Source organism: Podarcis raffonei, chromosome 4, assembly GCF_027172205.1.
Source record: "Podarcis raffonei isolate rPodRaf1 chromosome 4, rPodRaf1.pri, whole genome shotgun sequence".
In the NCBI taxonomy this organism is placed as follows: domain Eukaryota; kingdom Metazoa; phylum Chordata; class Lepidosauria; order Squamata; family Lacertidae; genus Podarcis; species Podarcis raffonei.
Genome location: NC_070605.1, coordinates 7977297 through 7990555, shown reverse-complemented (window position 1 = coordinate 7990555; position 13259 = coordinate 7977297). Strand labels below are relative to the sequence as shown.

The window sequence follows — 13259 nt, the reverse complement described above, 5'->3', positions numbered from 1 at the left end:
TCTCCTCCATCCCTACTCAAGATGTCTGTCACCCCATTTGGTGAAGCAAGACGGCCGTGTTAGATACTGTTTGTTTGACTTGTTTGATACTGGTTGTTGCATTTCAGTGCTGCAGTGCTTTTATACGATTTTGAAATCTTGACGTTGGGCAGCTGAACAATGCAATAAAACAAGGGATGCCCACAAAAATGAGTTTTTAGCCTGCCTGTTCCTGCAGGCTTTGGGGCGGGGCACAAACCCAGAACCTCACCAAAATGCTGGGGAGGGTGCACCTCCACAGGCACATACACCCACATGTGGTGGGAGTGTCCCAAAATTCAACTATTCTGGACAACAGCCATACAAGAAATATGTAAAATAACTAAGCAAGTAATAGACATCACCCCAGAATTGGCCCTACTAAACATCTTCCAAGACAACAATGCCCATTTACACCACAAAGAACTCACAACCTGTTGTGTATTGAGTCAAAGGATTTTATATCTGTATTATTATTGTCTGTATTTGCATTAGGGTAAAGTAACTGCCTTTTGGTTCCAGAGGGTACAGCTACTATTCGTTCATTTAAGCTGCTGTATTTGGATCCTCTGTCTTATTGGTTTCCTCCAAAAGGCAGGACTGTGATTGCCTGATATTGTTCCCTCCAAAATGTATCCTTTCTAGCTAGTTCCCTGTCCCTATAAATGTAGCTCTTCCCTCCTCAGTTCTCAGTCTTGTTTGCTTTAATAAAGAAGTGTTACTACAGAACTGTCTCCAGCATATTATGTCAAGAGAGCTGAAATCACAAACCCCACGTCACAACAACTGGCGACGAAGGTGGGATCCGGAATGCTGAGGAGCGGTTAAACGCAGCCCTGCCTCAGAGTCCGGATTGTAGCTAAGAACAAGACTCACTGACCAGCTGAGAAGACGACCCTGCCCACAGGACAATGGAGAGTCCAAGGGTATTGGAGCCCTTCCAGCCATCAGAGCCCCACACGTGGGAAGACTATGTTGAATGCTTCGAGTTCTTCGCAGTGGCTCAAGGGATCACCGATGCCAGCAAAAGAAGGGCCACATTCCTGAGCTACTGTGGGTCTGAGACCTTCAAGCTGGCCAAGGCATTGCTTGCTCCAGCGAAGCTAAGTGAGACACCTCTCAAAGATATTCTTGCCTGCCTGACAAGCCATTTGGCGCCTACTGAGACCAAGATGGCCCGGCAGTTGGAGTTTCATAAGAGGCAGCAGCGTGCTGGGGAGTCTGTATCTGCATTCCTAGCTGAACTGCGGAAGCTCGCTCAGCACTGCGACTTCCAAGATCTGGAAGAGACTCTCCTGGATCGGTTTATCGGCGGTCTGAGCAGCAAGAAAGCCAGAAGACGCATCGTGGCTAAAGAAGAGGTTACCCTTGCTTCAGCCTTGAAGGAGGCCACCGCCACGGAGAATTATGAAAGAGAGGAGCTTGATGCCAGTCGCAAGGCCCCTAAGCCACAGATTGAAGTTGCGCATGCCATGGACGAGCTAGAGGCTACTCCGAGCCAAAGCCCAGTCTGTGGGGTCGAGTCAGTGCGTCAGGCCTGCACAGTGCACAAAGATCACCGAGGCAGGTGCCCTGGTTGTGGCGGAAACCATGAGCGGAAGAGTTGTCGTTTCCGGGATGCTTTGTGCTGGATGTGCGGGAAGACAGGTCACATCGCCAGGGTCTGTAGATCGGCGGCGTTGGGAGCGACAGGAGCACCTAGACTGGAGCATCGCAGACCGTCCACGGCAAACCATGTTCTAAAGGACTGCCACTACGTAACGGAGATCAACGGGAGGGTCGTGCAGTTTCCAGCGCAAGGCAAGGCACACGTCAAGGTGAAGATTGAGGGTCAGCTGTGCGACATGGAGGTGGACTCCGGATCTGGATTCACTATCGTGTCGGACCAGACCGCGAGGACATTCTTCCCCAGGGGTAAGTTGCCCCCTCTGGAGCCCTTCCCGGCAACTTTGCAGTCATACTCAGCGGGCCGCATCCATGTCATGGGAATGTGTGCCGTGAGAGTACAGTTCCGGGACAAACAGGCGGTGCTCAAACTGGTGATTGCGAAGGGCAGTCGCCCCAGTCTCCTGGGCACTGACTGGTTCCCCGCCCTGGGACTGAGTATATCAGGGCTTAATTCAATCCAAACCTGCCCTGAGATGAGCGAGGCATTATGCAAAGAATTTGCTGGTCTCTTTAATGGAAAACTGGGTTGTTATAAAGGGACCCCAGTTGACTTTGAATTGGACCCTGGGGTGGCCCCAATCCGACTCAAACCAAGGCGAGTGCCATTTGCACTGCAACCCAAGATCGAAGCAGAGCTGGATAAATTGGTCAAGCAGGGAGTTCTCTCACCCGTGGACTCTGCTAAGTGGGAGACTCCAATCGTAACGCCCCTTAAAGCAAATGGGGAAGTCAGGATCTGTGCAGATTACAAATGTACTATCAATAAGGCACTCAGGGGAAACTCATATCCCATTCCAGTCGTATCACATCTGTTGGCTAAACTGGCTGGGGGCAAGGTGTTCGCCAAAATTGACCTGGCACAAGCCTACCAACAGCTGCCAGTAACCCCACAACCAGCGGAAGCACAGACTATTGTCACACATAAAGGGGCGTTCAGAGTTAACAGATTACAATTTGGAGTTTGTGTGGCCCCAAGGATTTTTCAAGGGTTCATGGAACGCCTGTTAAGAGGTCTGCCGGGGGTCTTGCCATTTTTTGATGACGTTTTGATCGCTGGAAAAGACCCACAGGAACTGGTTGCGCGTGTCCGTGCAGTGTTGCTCAAGTTCAAGGAGGTGGGGTTGCAACTAAAAAAGGAAAAATGCAGTTTTGGGGTGCCAACTGTGGATTTCTTGGGGTTTAAAATTGATGCATCAGGCATCCACCCCACAGATGCTAAGATTAAGGCCATCATCGAGGCACCACGACCACAGAACAAGACGGAGTTGCAGTCATTCCTGGGACTTATTAACTTTTATCATTTGTTCTTACCCCAGAAAGCTTCGGTAGCTGAACCATTACATCGACTGTTACAGAAAAAGAATGTGTGGCGATGGGGGCAGGGGCAGCAGAAGGCTTTTGACTCCTTGCGAGGAATGCTGAGTAGCAGGAGCGTCCTTGCTCATTATGATGAGTCGAAGCCGCTGGTCCTGGCATGTGATGCCTCTCAATACGGCCTGGGGGCGGTGCTGAGTCATAGGGAACCGGATGGGTCGGAAAAGCCCATCTCTTTCTATTCCCGTACGTTGTCGCCCACGGAGCGCAACTATGCTCAAATTGACAAAGAGGCTCTTGCTATTGTGGCAGGAATCAAAAAGTTCCATGATTATGTGTATGGTCGCCATTTCTCCATTGAAACGGACCACAAACCACTGTTAGGGTTGTTCAACCCGAACAAACAAGCGCCACAAATTCTCTCCCCCAGAATGTTGCGTTGGTCTATATTCCTGAACGGGTTCCAGTACACCTTGACCCATGTGCCGGGGAAACGGTTGTGCCACGCTGATGCGCTGAGTCGATTGCCTCTTCCTGGCGGGAGCAATGTGGATCCTGCTTCAGCGGAGCACATAATGATGCTGGAAACACTTCCGGGGGCTCCTGTAACGGCTACTGATATAGCTGAGAAAACTAGGAAAGATGCTGTTCTCTCCCGTGTGCTCACTTGGGTGGGGAGGGGGTGGCCAGGTGGTCCGCATGAAGACAAATTCAGGCCTTATGCGACAAGGCAGCACGAGTTGTCCATGCATAAGGGTTGTCTCCTGTGGGGAGATAGGGTGATCATCCCAGCACCACTGAGAAACAGGGTTCTTGAGACGCTTCACATGGGACACCCGGGAATGGTCAGGATGAAGTCGCTAGCCCGATGCTATGTGTGGTGGCCTGGAATGGACCAGAACATAGAACAATGGGTACGAACATGCAAGGCATGCCAAGAGGTGCGGCCAGAGGTGGCCAGAGCACCAGTTCACTGGTGGGAGCAGTCCAGATCTCCCTGGAGCCGGCTGCACTTAGATTTTGCTGGGCCATTCCAGGGGAAGGTCTTTTTGGTTATCGTCAATGCATATTCCAAATGGTTAGAAGTGGCGATGGTCCCTAGCATGGCATCAGCTGCCGTAATCAAGGTGTTGAGGCAGCTGTTTGCAACCCACGGGTTACCGGAGACCATTGTATCAGATAATGGGGCAGCTTTTGTATCCCAAGAATTCAGGGCATTCTTGGCTGATAACTTCATAAGAGGGGTCACATCCGCGCCCTTTCACCCATCCTCCAATGGGCAGGCTGAGCGCATGGTAAGAACAGCCAAAGAATCCATTGCGTGCTTAATGGAGGGTAACTGGTCAGCTCGCATCGCGCGAATGTTATTTTTGCAGCATGCGACGCCGTGTACTGCGACGGGCAAGTCGCCAGCTGAGCTGCTCTTGGGTAGAAGACTGGTAACGGTGCTGGATTATGTCCACCCCGATAAAATGCCAAACCGTAATTCAAGAGCAACCCCCCAGGCTGAGACTGACACAACAAGGCATCTCGCCCCTGAAGATCTGGTCTGGGTGAGGAACTATTCACGAGGTTCGCGGTGGGTGGCTGGTGTGGTCACCTGGACTAGTGGATCTGTGTCCTATTATGTGACCTTGGAAAATGGGCAAGTTTGGAAGAGACATATAGATCAGCTGAGGCGCCGGGCGCTCAGCAGGGAGGGGTCAGATAATTCATCCCTGGCTAACAACGCAGAGCTGCAAGACCAGAGTGAAAATGGCCCAGAGGTGCAGTCACCAGGGGCTTCAGCAAATGAACCAGGGTCTGCTAGTCCTCAGGATGACGAGGTACAGGTAGGGGACCCTGCCATGTCTGGGACTCCATCTGTTCCTGACGAAACCCCTATAGCACCCCCCCACCACCACAGGTAACATCCAATCCAGAACCGGCAACACCTGTTGTCAGGAGATCAAGTAGAAGTTGTAGGACCCCACAGTACCTGAGAGATTACGTCTGCGGTGCTCACTAGGGGGGGAGGGGTGTTGTGTATTGAGTCAAAGGATTTTATATCTGTATTATTATTGTCTGTATTTGCATTAGGGTAAAGTAACTGCCTTTTGGTTCCAGAGGGTACAGCTACTATTGGTTCATTTAAGCTGCTGTATTTGGATCCTCTGTCTTATTGGTTTCCTCCAAAAGGCAGGACTGTGATTGCCTGATATTGTTCCCTCCAAAATGTATCCTTTCTAGCTAGTTCCCTGTCCCTATAAATGTAGCTCTCCCCTCATCAGTTCTCAGTCTTGTTTGCTTTAATAAAGAAGTGTTACTACAGAACTGTCTCCAGCATATTATGTCAAGAGAGCTGAAATCACAAACCCCACGTCACAACACAACCCACCTGCTCTCAGCAGCCAGGAACACCATAACCAGACACTGGAGAGACCTGTCAGGAGTAAGCATGGACCAATGGTACCAAATAGTATGGGAAACAGCCCTACTAGAAAAATTAACTAATAAACTGAAACTGACACAGGGACAAACAGAAGAAGACGCCTTCACCCCGGTATGGCTCCCCTTTATCACATACACAACCCAACAGGACAATGACAATAATCCACCAACAGCATACAAATCAATATGGCTAACCTGATCCAAAACACACACACACCTCACTCACAAAAACAAAGATCACCACAGCCAATCACAAGCAAACAATCACACCCTAGGCCAACCCCAACCTCTCTCACCACCAAAGGAACACAAGTGAACAACACAAGCAACGCTGACACCAAACTCTACATACATTAAACATAATAGAAACACCGCCACCCGACCCCACCCCCATCCATCTTCCCTCTCTCCACCCCCCTTTCTTTTTTCTTTCTTTTTTCTTCTCCCCCTAATGCCTCAACAAATGAAACGGATTTGTAAAAATGTTACATGGAAGAAGAAGAAAAAATACGAGGCACTACACTTCTGTAAAACAAGAAAATCCTTAATAAAAAATATTTAATAATAATAATAATAATAAAAAACAAACCTCATGATGCTTTCCCCTCCTCCTGTCCCAGAGAAGAAACCAGTTTTTCTCCTAACCAGTAGCATGAAAAGGATTTTTAGATTCATCACATGGTGTTGGGCCATACAGTGTGCGTTCTACAGTTTATGATGTATGCAAAAACCCCTCCAGAAAAAAAGAAAGAAGCGGAAAACGGAACCGACAGCAGATCATTTTATGTAAACACATTCTCTGTAGGCTATTGTTCGTTAACAGCTTCTGCTTTTATTTCCCACATGCTCACAGTGCAATGTCCTGGGATTTGGCTGGCATTGGTGCCAGAAACTTGGGCAATACAGCTGGACCAAGCAAAGGCATAGATGGTGGGCAACAGGGAATGTGCCACTGCTTTAGGAAAACAAGCCAACTTCATAAACAACGTTTAGAAGTTCGGTTGTTTCAGTAAACCACAGTTAAGGCCAACCACAGTTTCTCGAGGTTCAGACATAACACAGGAAACAATAGACAAATGGAAACTTCAACTTCCAATCTCCTCCTCATGGCTGCACCAGGGAGGGAAGAAGGTTGCTGAGAAGGCTTGTTCAAATTTGGCTGAGCTATAATTTTAGCACAATAAGACCTTACTGTGAAATAGACAAAGGCACCCAAGGAAAACAGCCCATGCTGACGGCACTGCTAGCTTAAAAAGCAAAGAAAGCTCTTAGCTAGGGTCGCCACATTTCCAAAAGTAGAAACCAGGACAGCACCGAAATTGGGGTTTGTTTAAAAATAGCTCAGCAAAGTTGCTTGCAGTCCTATCTTAGCATCCGCTTTGAGGGAAGCCATGACAGTTAAAACTGGTAGAAAACCGATATACATTTGTAGCGTTTGACACATAATACATTTCCAGCCAAGCTGAGTTCATCCAACATAACAGAAGCACAGCAGATTGCAAGCGTTTTGGCACAAGAGTTCAAAACTGAGTATAAAGATTTTGGCACAAAGGTCTGGCTTAAGGCTCCAACATTTAGTCCCGTGCAGGGCCAGAAGGCTCAGAGTTCAATCGCCTGCGTCTCCAGATGAGGCTGAGAGAGAGAACTTTGCCTCAAACGCTGAAGAGCCACTGACATTCAGTGTAGATAATAAACATCATCATCAACAATAATAATTTATTTATACCCCGCCCATCTGGCTGGGTTTCCCCAGCCACTCTGGGCGGCTCCTAACAGAATAGTAAAAACCCGATAAAAGATCAAACATTAAAAACTTCCCTAAACGGGGCTGCCTTCAGATGTCTTCTAAAAGTCAGATAGTTGTTTGTTTCCTTGACATCTGATGGGAGGGCGTTCCACAGGACGGGTGCCACCACCGAGAAGGCCCTCTGCCTGGTTCCCTGTAACCTCACTTCTTGCAGGGAGGGAACTGCCAGAAGGCCCTCTGAGCTGGACCTCATTGTCCGGGCTGGACGATGGGGGTGGAGATGCTCCTTCAGGTATACTGGGCCGAGGCTAACTAGGCCAATAGTCTGACTCTGTGCACAAAGTACTATTCCGTTCTCGTCCCAGTCTTTCCAAGACCCTTGGGACTCTCCTCCAAGTCCTTGAAGAATGGCAGGGTGTGTAAAAAGATGGCCCCAGTATGAAATTGTCTGGTACCCAAAAGTTATCCAGCTCTCTATATATCAAGAGTGGGGAACTGCTTGAAGAATATGCCTATACAGTGGTACCTTGGGTTAAGTACTTACTTCATTCTGGAGGTCCGTTCTTAACCTGAAACTGTTCTTAACCTGAGGTACCTCTTTAGCTAATGGGGCCTCCTGCTGCCGCCGCGCCGCTGGAGCACAATTTCTCTTCTCATCCCAAAGCAAAGTTCTTAAGCTGAGGTACTATTTCTGGGTTAGCGGAGTCTGTAACCTGAAGCGTCTGTAAACTGAAGCGTATGTAACCCGAGGTACCACTGTATAGTGTGTACACACACACACACAGTATAAAAATATTGTTACATAAATAAAAATGAATTTAAAACCCCACCTTTTGCAATGATGGAGGCGTAGTGCTAAAGGTGTCCGCATCAGCAGAGATCATATCACCCAAACCCACACTTTCTGTGGTCTGAGGAAAGATGGAGCCTCAGGGAAAGTACAGAATGTATCTGCCAATATTTTAAGTGAATGAAACGACATCTTTCCACACTAACTGTTGAATATGGAAGCACCGAGTGTCTGAATGGAGCAGGTGGTTTTCTGTGCTCTTTCTAATGAGGTAAGTTTGGAGGACCCGATTGTTGTTCACTAGAAACAGCGACCATTTCCGAAGACCTACACCTCAGACCTACACCCATGACTTTGCCAAGATGTGCAAAAGAGGAGAACAGGCTTCCCCAACCTTAGCCCTCCAGATGTTTTTGGCCTACAACTCCCATGATCCCTAGCTAGCAGGACCAGTGGTCAGGGATGATGGGAAATGTAGTCTCAAAACATCTGGAGGGCCGAGGTTGAGGAAGCCTGGAGTAGAATGAACAGGTTCTGTTCTTGGGTGCTAAGGGCAGTGTCCAACACACTTGTTCCTTTAGTGTAATAAATAATAATAATAATATATTATTTATACCTCAACCACCTGGCTGGGTTTCCCCAGCCGCTCTGGGAGGCTCCAACAGAACACTAAAAACAGAATAAAATTTCAAACATTAAAAACATGGAACAGGTGTGTTGGACACCGCTCAAGTTTTGCTCAAACTTTGGGAGAGAGAGAGAGGGAGGGAGGGGAGGGGGAGGGAGGGAGGCGGAGAGGGAGAGAGAGGAGGGGAGAGGGAGGGGGAGAGGGAGGAAGAGGGAGGGGGAGAGGGAGGAGGGAGGGAGGGGAGGGGGAGAGGGAGGGAGGGGAGGGGAGAGAGAGGGGGAGGGAGGGAGAGGTAGGAGGATAGAGGGAGGGAGAGAGGGAGGGAGAGAGAGGGAGGGAGAGAGGGGGGAGGGAGGGGAGAGGGGGGAGAGAGGGAGGAAGGGAGAGGGGGAGGGGGAGGGGAGAGGGAGAGAGGGGGAGAGGGAGGGGAGAGAGAAAGAGGGGGGAGAGGGAGGGGAGAGGGGGAGAGAGGGGGAGAGGGAGGGGGAGAGAGGGGGGAGAGGGAGGGGAGAGAGGGGAGGGGGAGGGGGGAGAGGGAGGGGAGAGGGAGGGGGAGAGGGAGGGGGAGAGGGAGGGAGGGGAGAGGGAGAGAAGTGTCACAACATCATCCTTCCCTCACGTTCCTCAAAAGCTCGTCACTGGTGAAGAGCTGGAAGGCGATTTCTTCAATGGGATGGTGCACCCCACACTCAAACAAGCACCCAAACACCGGTGTGTTCCCCTCTTCTTGGCACACAGCCAGGTCCGAGTAGCTACTGGGACCTTTGTACAGCACCCAGGGAGGGCGCCAAGAGTCTTTTTCCAACGGGGACGTGTTCAGGTAGATGCCCAAATCCAAGCGCTTGTGACAGTTTGTGGGGTGAGAGAACACCAGCCATGACTTTGTGCTGCCGAGCGAGGCCAGAGAGAAGCAAGAGCTGCCCTCTTGCTGAGGGAAGAAGCTCACCACGCTGCCCTGGCACCCATTGGGCGGCTCACACAAGTCCTCGGACAGGTACCCTTCCTCAAAGTGTTCTCCGCCATCTGTGCTGAAAGCCTCGGCCCGGTACCTGTCCGGGCTGCGGGCGTTGCAGTACAGCACTGGGCTATCGTCCCGGCGGCTCAGCTCCACAACTTGGCACTCGGATGTGTTCAGGTGCATCAGGAGCTGTCCTCGGGCCCAACTCTGCCCGCCGTCATCGCTGTAGAACGCGAAGGAATGAGGTCTGGTCCAGCAGTTGAGCGCATGCCCAAAACATCGCTTGTGGATGTAATAGGCATAAGCCGGGATCACCAGGCGCCCGGAACTCAGCTGCAGGCCGTGACCAGGCCCAACCGCAAATGTGGCCCAGTTCCTCAAATTTTTGCCGATCACCTGCTCCGTCAAGTCGGTCGTCTGGCTCCAGGTGCGGCCGCCATCTTGGCTGACGACGTAGCAGAGCCTGGCAGCATTCCTCCCTGTGAAGATCTGGTGCCGTTCCGTCACGTGGGTCTCCACGCAGATGAAGAACAGGAAAACCCGTCCGCTCTTCCTCTCAACCACGGGGCAAGGGTTCATGGTGCGATGGTTGGGCAACGTGGCTTCCATCAGAGACGTCTGAGGACCCCACTAGAAGGGAAGAAAGATGGAGTAGTTAGCCGGTGGTTCTCTCACTAGAGCCAGGTGATGTATCCCTATATCATCCAAAACCGGTTTGAAGTCTATATCGTGATATCGGTTGAATAGTTTTTGTCCTGACAATATATGACAAATCATGATGTGTTTTAGGGCTGGGTGGAAACCCTCAAAAACCGGTTTCCAGTCCATATAGTGATTTTGGTTTCATAATTTTTGACCTGGCAATATATTGCAAATCATGATGTGTGAGGGTGTTTAGCGGCAGTGGGGAGTTCCCTGAGGCAGAGGAAACAGAATCCATTTTCATGACGCAGGTATGTGAGCTGGCAAGGTGCCGTTGTATTTAAGCAAGAGGTGTTTACCAATGAAGCCATTATGGAATTTTCTGGAATTCTGAAATTGGCCACAGTTCAAATGATTATTGGTACTAATACTGGTACTAATATTATTTATAAACATTTATTCATTTATTCTCTGTTAAATTTGCCACTTAAAACATTAATAAAAAAGAAGATGAGTTTAAAACAAACATCATTGCCAGGTCAACTAACATTTCAGATTGAAAGGAGTCAGAGAAGCTGTCCACAATGATTTCAAGACACTTCCTTGGGCGGTCAGTTCCAAGCCAATCCTCTTTCCTGGCAATACTTTTGTACCTGGAACCCAACTCAAATGCTACGCACAATGACAAATCAGGAAAAGCACAATCACATTTCCTGCACCTGGTGTTACCTGGAACACCTTGTCACCTTGTTACCAGGAACTTCACAGAGCACCATTAAACAGCTCACCTGGGCCACCTGCCACCCTTTTTTCACACTGGAGTTGGTTTGGCCACATATTGGTGGCCACATGAACTGCTGCGTGATGACAGCCTTATATTTTATGTATATAGGAAGAAAGAAGAGAATTATGGAATGAAATATAGCTCGGTTACGCTTTCTGCTCTTGGTGTTACCTGAACAGACATTCCTTCCTTTCGCCCTCGTCTCATCACCAGGAACTTGGCATTTTCGTCTCTGGGCGTTGAGCGCTCCTCAGCAAATGCCAGGAAAGTAGACTCAGACGGCAGGTAGAGGAGAGCTGGGATGCGGTAGGTGAGACCTTTTGGGTCTTCCTGGTGGAAAAGAACCGTCTTCCCTGAACCAACTTGGGCCATGTTTCCTGAGCGTGGTAGAAAAAGAGAGGTAAGAAGAATGGACAGTTTTTCCAATGGAGAGACTACAGTGGAGTCTCCGAGAATCGGTATTGGGACTGCTGCTTTTTAATTTGTTCATAATTGATCTAGAGAAAGGAGAGAGCAGTGAGGTGGCCGTGTTTGCTGATGATACTAAATCGACGGTGCTAAACCAAAAAGAGATCGTGAAGAGCTCCAATAGGACCTCTCCACGCTCCGTGAATGGGCGGTAAAATTGCAAACGCAATTCAACGCAAACAAGCGTAAAGCGATGCATGTTGGGGCAAAAAAAAATTAAAATCTTATTTCCACATATGCTCCCATGATGTCTGAACTAGTGGAAGGTGTAGGTAAAGGACCCCATGGCGGTTAAGTCCAGTCAAAGTCAACTATGGGGTTGCGGCTCTCATTTCGCTTTCAGGCCAAGGGAGCTGGCGTTTGTCCACAGACAGCTTTCCAGGTCATGTGGCCAGCAGGACTAAACCAAGAATACTTGGCTAGTTTAGATGTATTCAAGTCTCCAGGGCCAGATGAACTGCATCCAAGAGTATTAAAAGAACTGGCAGATGTGATCTCAGAACCACTGGCAGTCATTGAGAATTCCTGGAGAACAGGCGAAGTCCTGGCAGACTGGAGGAGGGCAAATGTTGTCCCTATTTTCAAAAAGGGGGAAAGAGAGGACCCAAATAATTACCGCCCAGTCAGTCTGACATCAATACCAGGGAAGATTCTGGAGAAGATTGTTAAGCAAACAGTCTGTGAGCACCTAGAAAGGAATGCTGTGATCACCAATAGTCAGCATGGATTTCTGAAAAATAAGTCATGTCAGACTAACCTGATCTCATTTTTTGACAGAATTACAAGCCTGGTAGATGAAGGGAACGCAGTGGATGTAGCCTACCTTGATTTCAGCAAGGCAATTGACAAGGTGCCCCATGGTATTCTTGTAAAGAAGCTGGTAAAATGAGATCTTGACTATGCTACCACTCAGTGGATTTGTAACTGGCTGACTGACCGAACCCAAAGGGTGCTCATCAATGGTTCCTCTTCATCCTGGAGAAGAGTGACTAGTGGGGTGCCACAGGGTTCTGTCTTGGGCCCGGTCTTATTCAACATCTTTATCAACGACTTGGATGATGGACTCAAGGGCATCCTGATCAAATTTGCAGATGACACCAAACTGGGAGGGGTGGCTAACTCCTCAGAGGACAGGATCACACTTCAAAACGACCTTGACAGATTAGAGAACTGGGCCAAAACAAACAAGATGAATTTTAACAGGGAGAAATGTAAACTATTGCACTTGGGCAAAAAAAATGAGAGGCACAAATACAAGATGGGTGACACCTGGCTTGAGAGCAGTACATGTGAAAAGGATCTAGGAGTCTTGGTTGACCACAAACTTGACATGAGCCAACAGTGTGACGCGGCAGCTAAAAAAGCCAATGCAATTCTGGGCTGCATCAATAGGAGTATAGCATCTAGATCAAGGGAAGTAATAGTGCCACTGTATTCTGCTCTGGTCAGACCTCACCTGGAGTACTGTGTCCAGTTCTGGGCACCACAGTTCAAGAAGGACACTGACAAACTGGAACGTGTCCAGAGGAGGGCAACCAAAATGGTCAAAGGCCTGGAAACGATGCCTTATGAGGAACGGCTAAGGGAGCTGGGCATGTTTAGCCTGGAGAAGAGGAGGTTAAGGGGTGATATGATAGCCATGTTCAAATATATAAAAGGATGTCACATAGAGGAGGGAGAAAGGTTGTTTTCTGCTGCTCCAGAGAAGCGGACACGGAGCAATGGATCCAAACTACAAGAAAGAAAATTCCACCTAAACACAAGGAAGAACTTCCTGACAGTAAGAGCTTTAAGCAGAGGCTTGACAACCAT

General features: G+C 49.0%; 3 protein-coding genes across 3 annotated transcripts in view; 1 reads left to right on the top strand and 2 right to left on the bottom strand.

The window, feature by feature from the left end:
• POLD3 (DNA polymerase delta 3, accessory subunit) overlaps positions 1–13259 on the bottom strand; it is a 240208-nt gene that overhangs the window by 16017 nt on the left and 210932 nt on the right. The window lies entirely within an intron of this gene.
• The window catches only part of PPME1 (protein phosphatase methylesterase 1), a 252123-nt gene that overhangs the window by 119807 nt on the left and 119057 nt on the right, over positions 1–13259 (top strand). The window lies entirely within an intron of this gene.
• Positions 9165–11827, bottom strand: LOC128412227 (sialidase-3-like). The gene is made up of 2 exons (XM_053385105.1): positions 11151–11827; positions 9165–10183 (listed from the first exon to the last, which is right to left on the bottom strand). Exons 1-2 carry the CDS (start codon positions 11349–11351, stop codon positions 9200–9202), a joined length of 1185 nt encoding a protein of 394 aa, XP_053241080.1. The 5' UTR covers positions 11352–11827; the 3' UTR covers positions 9165–9199.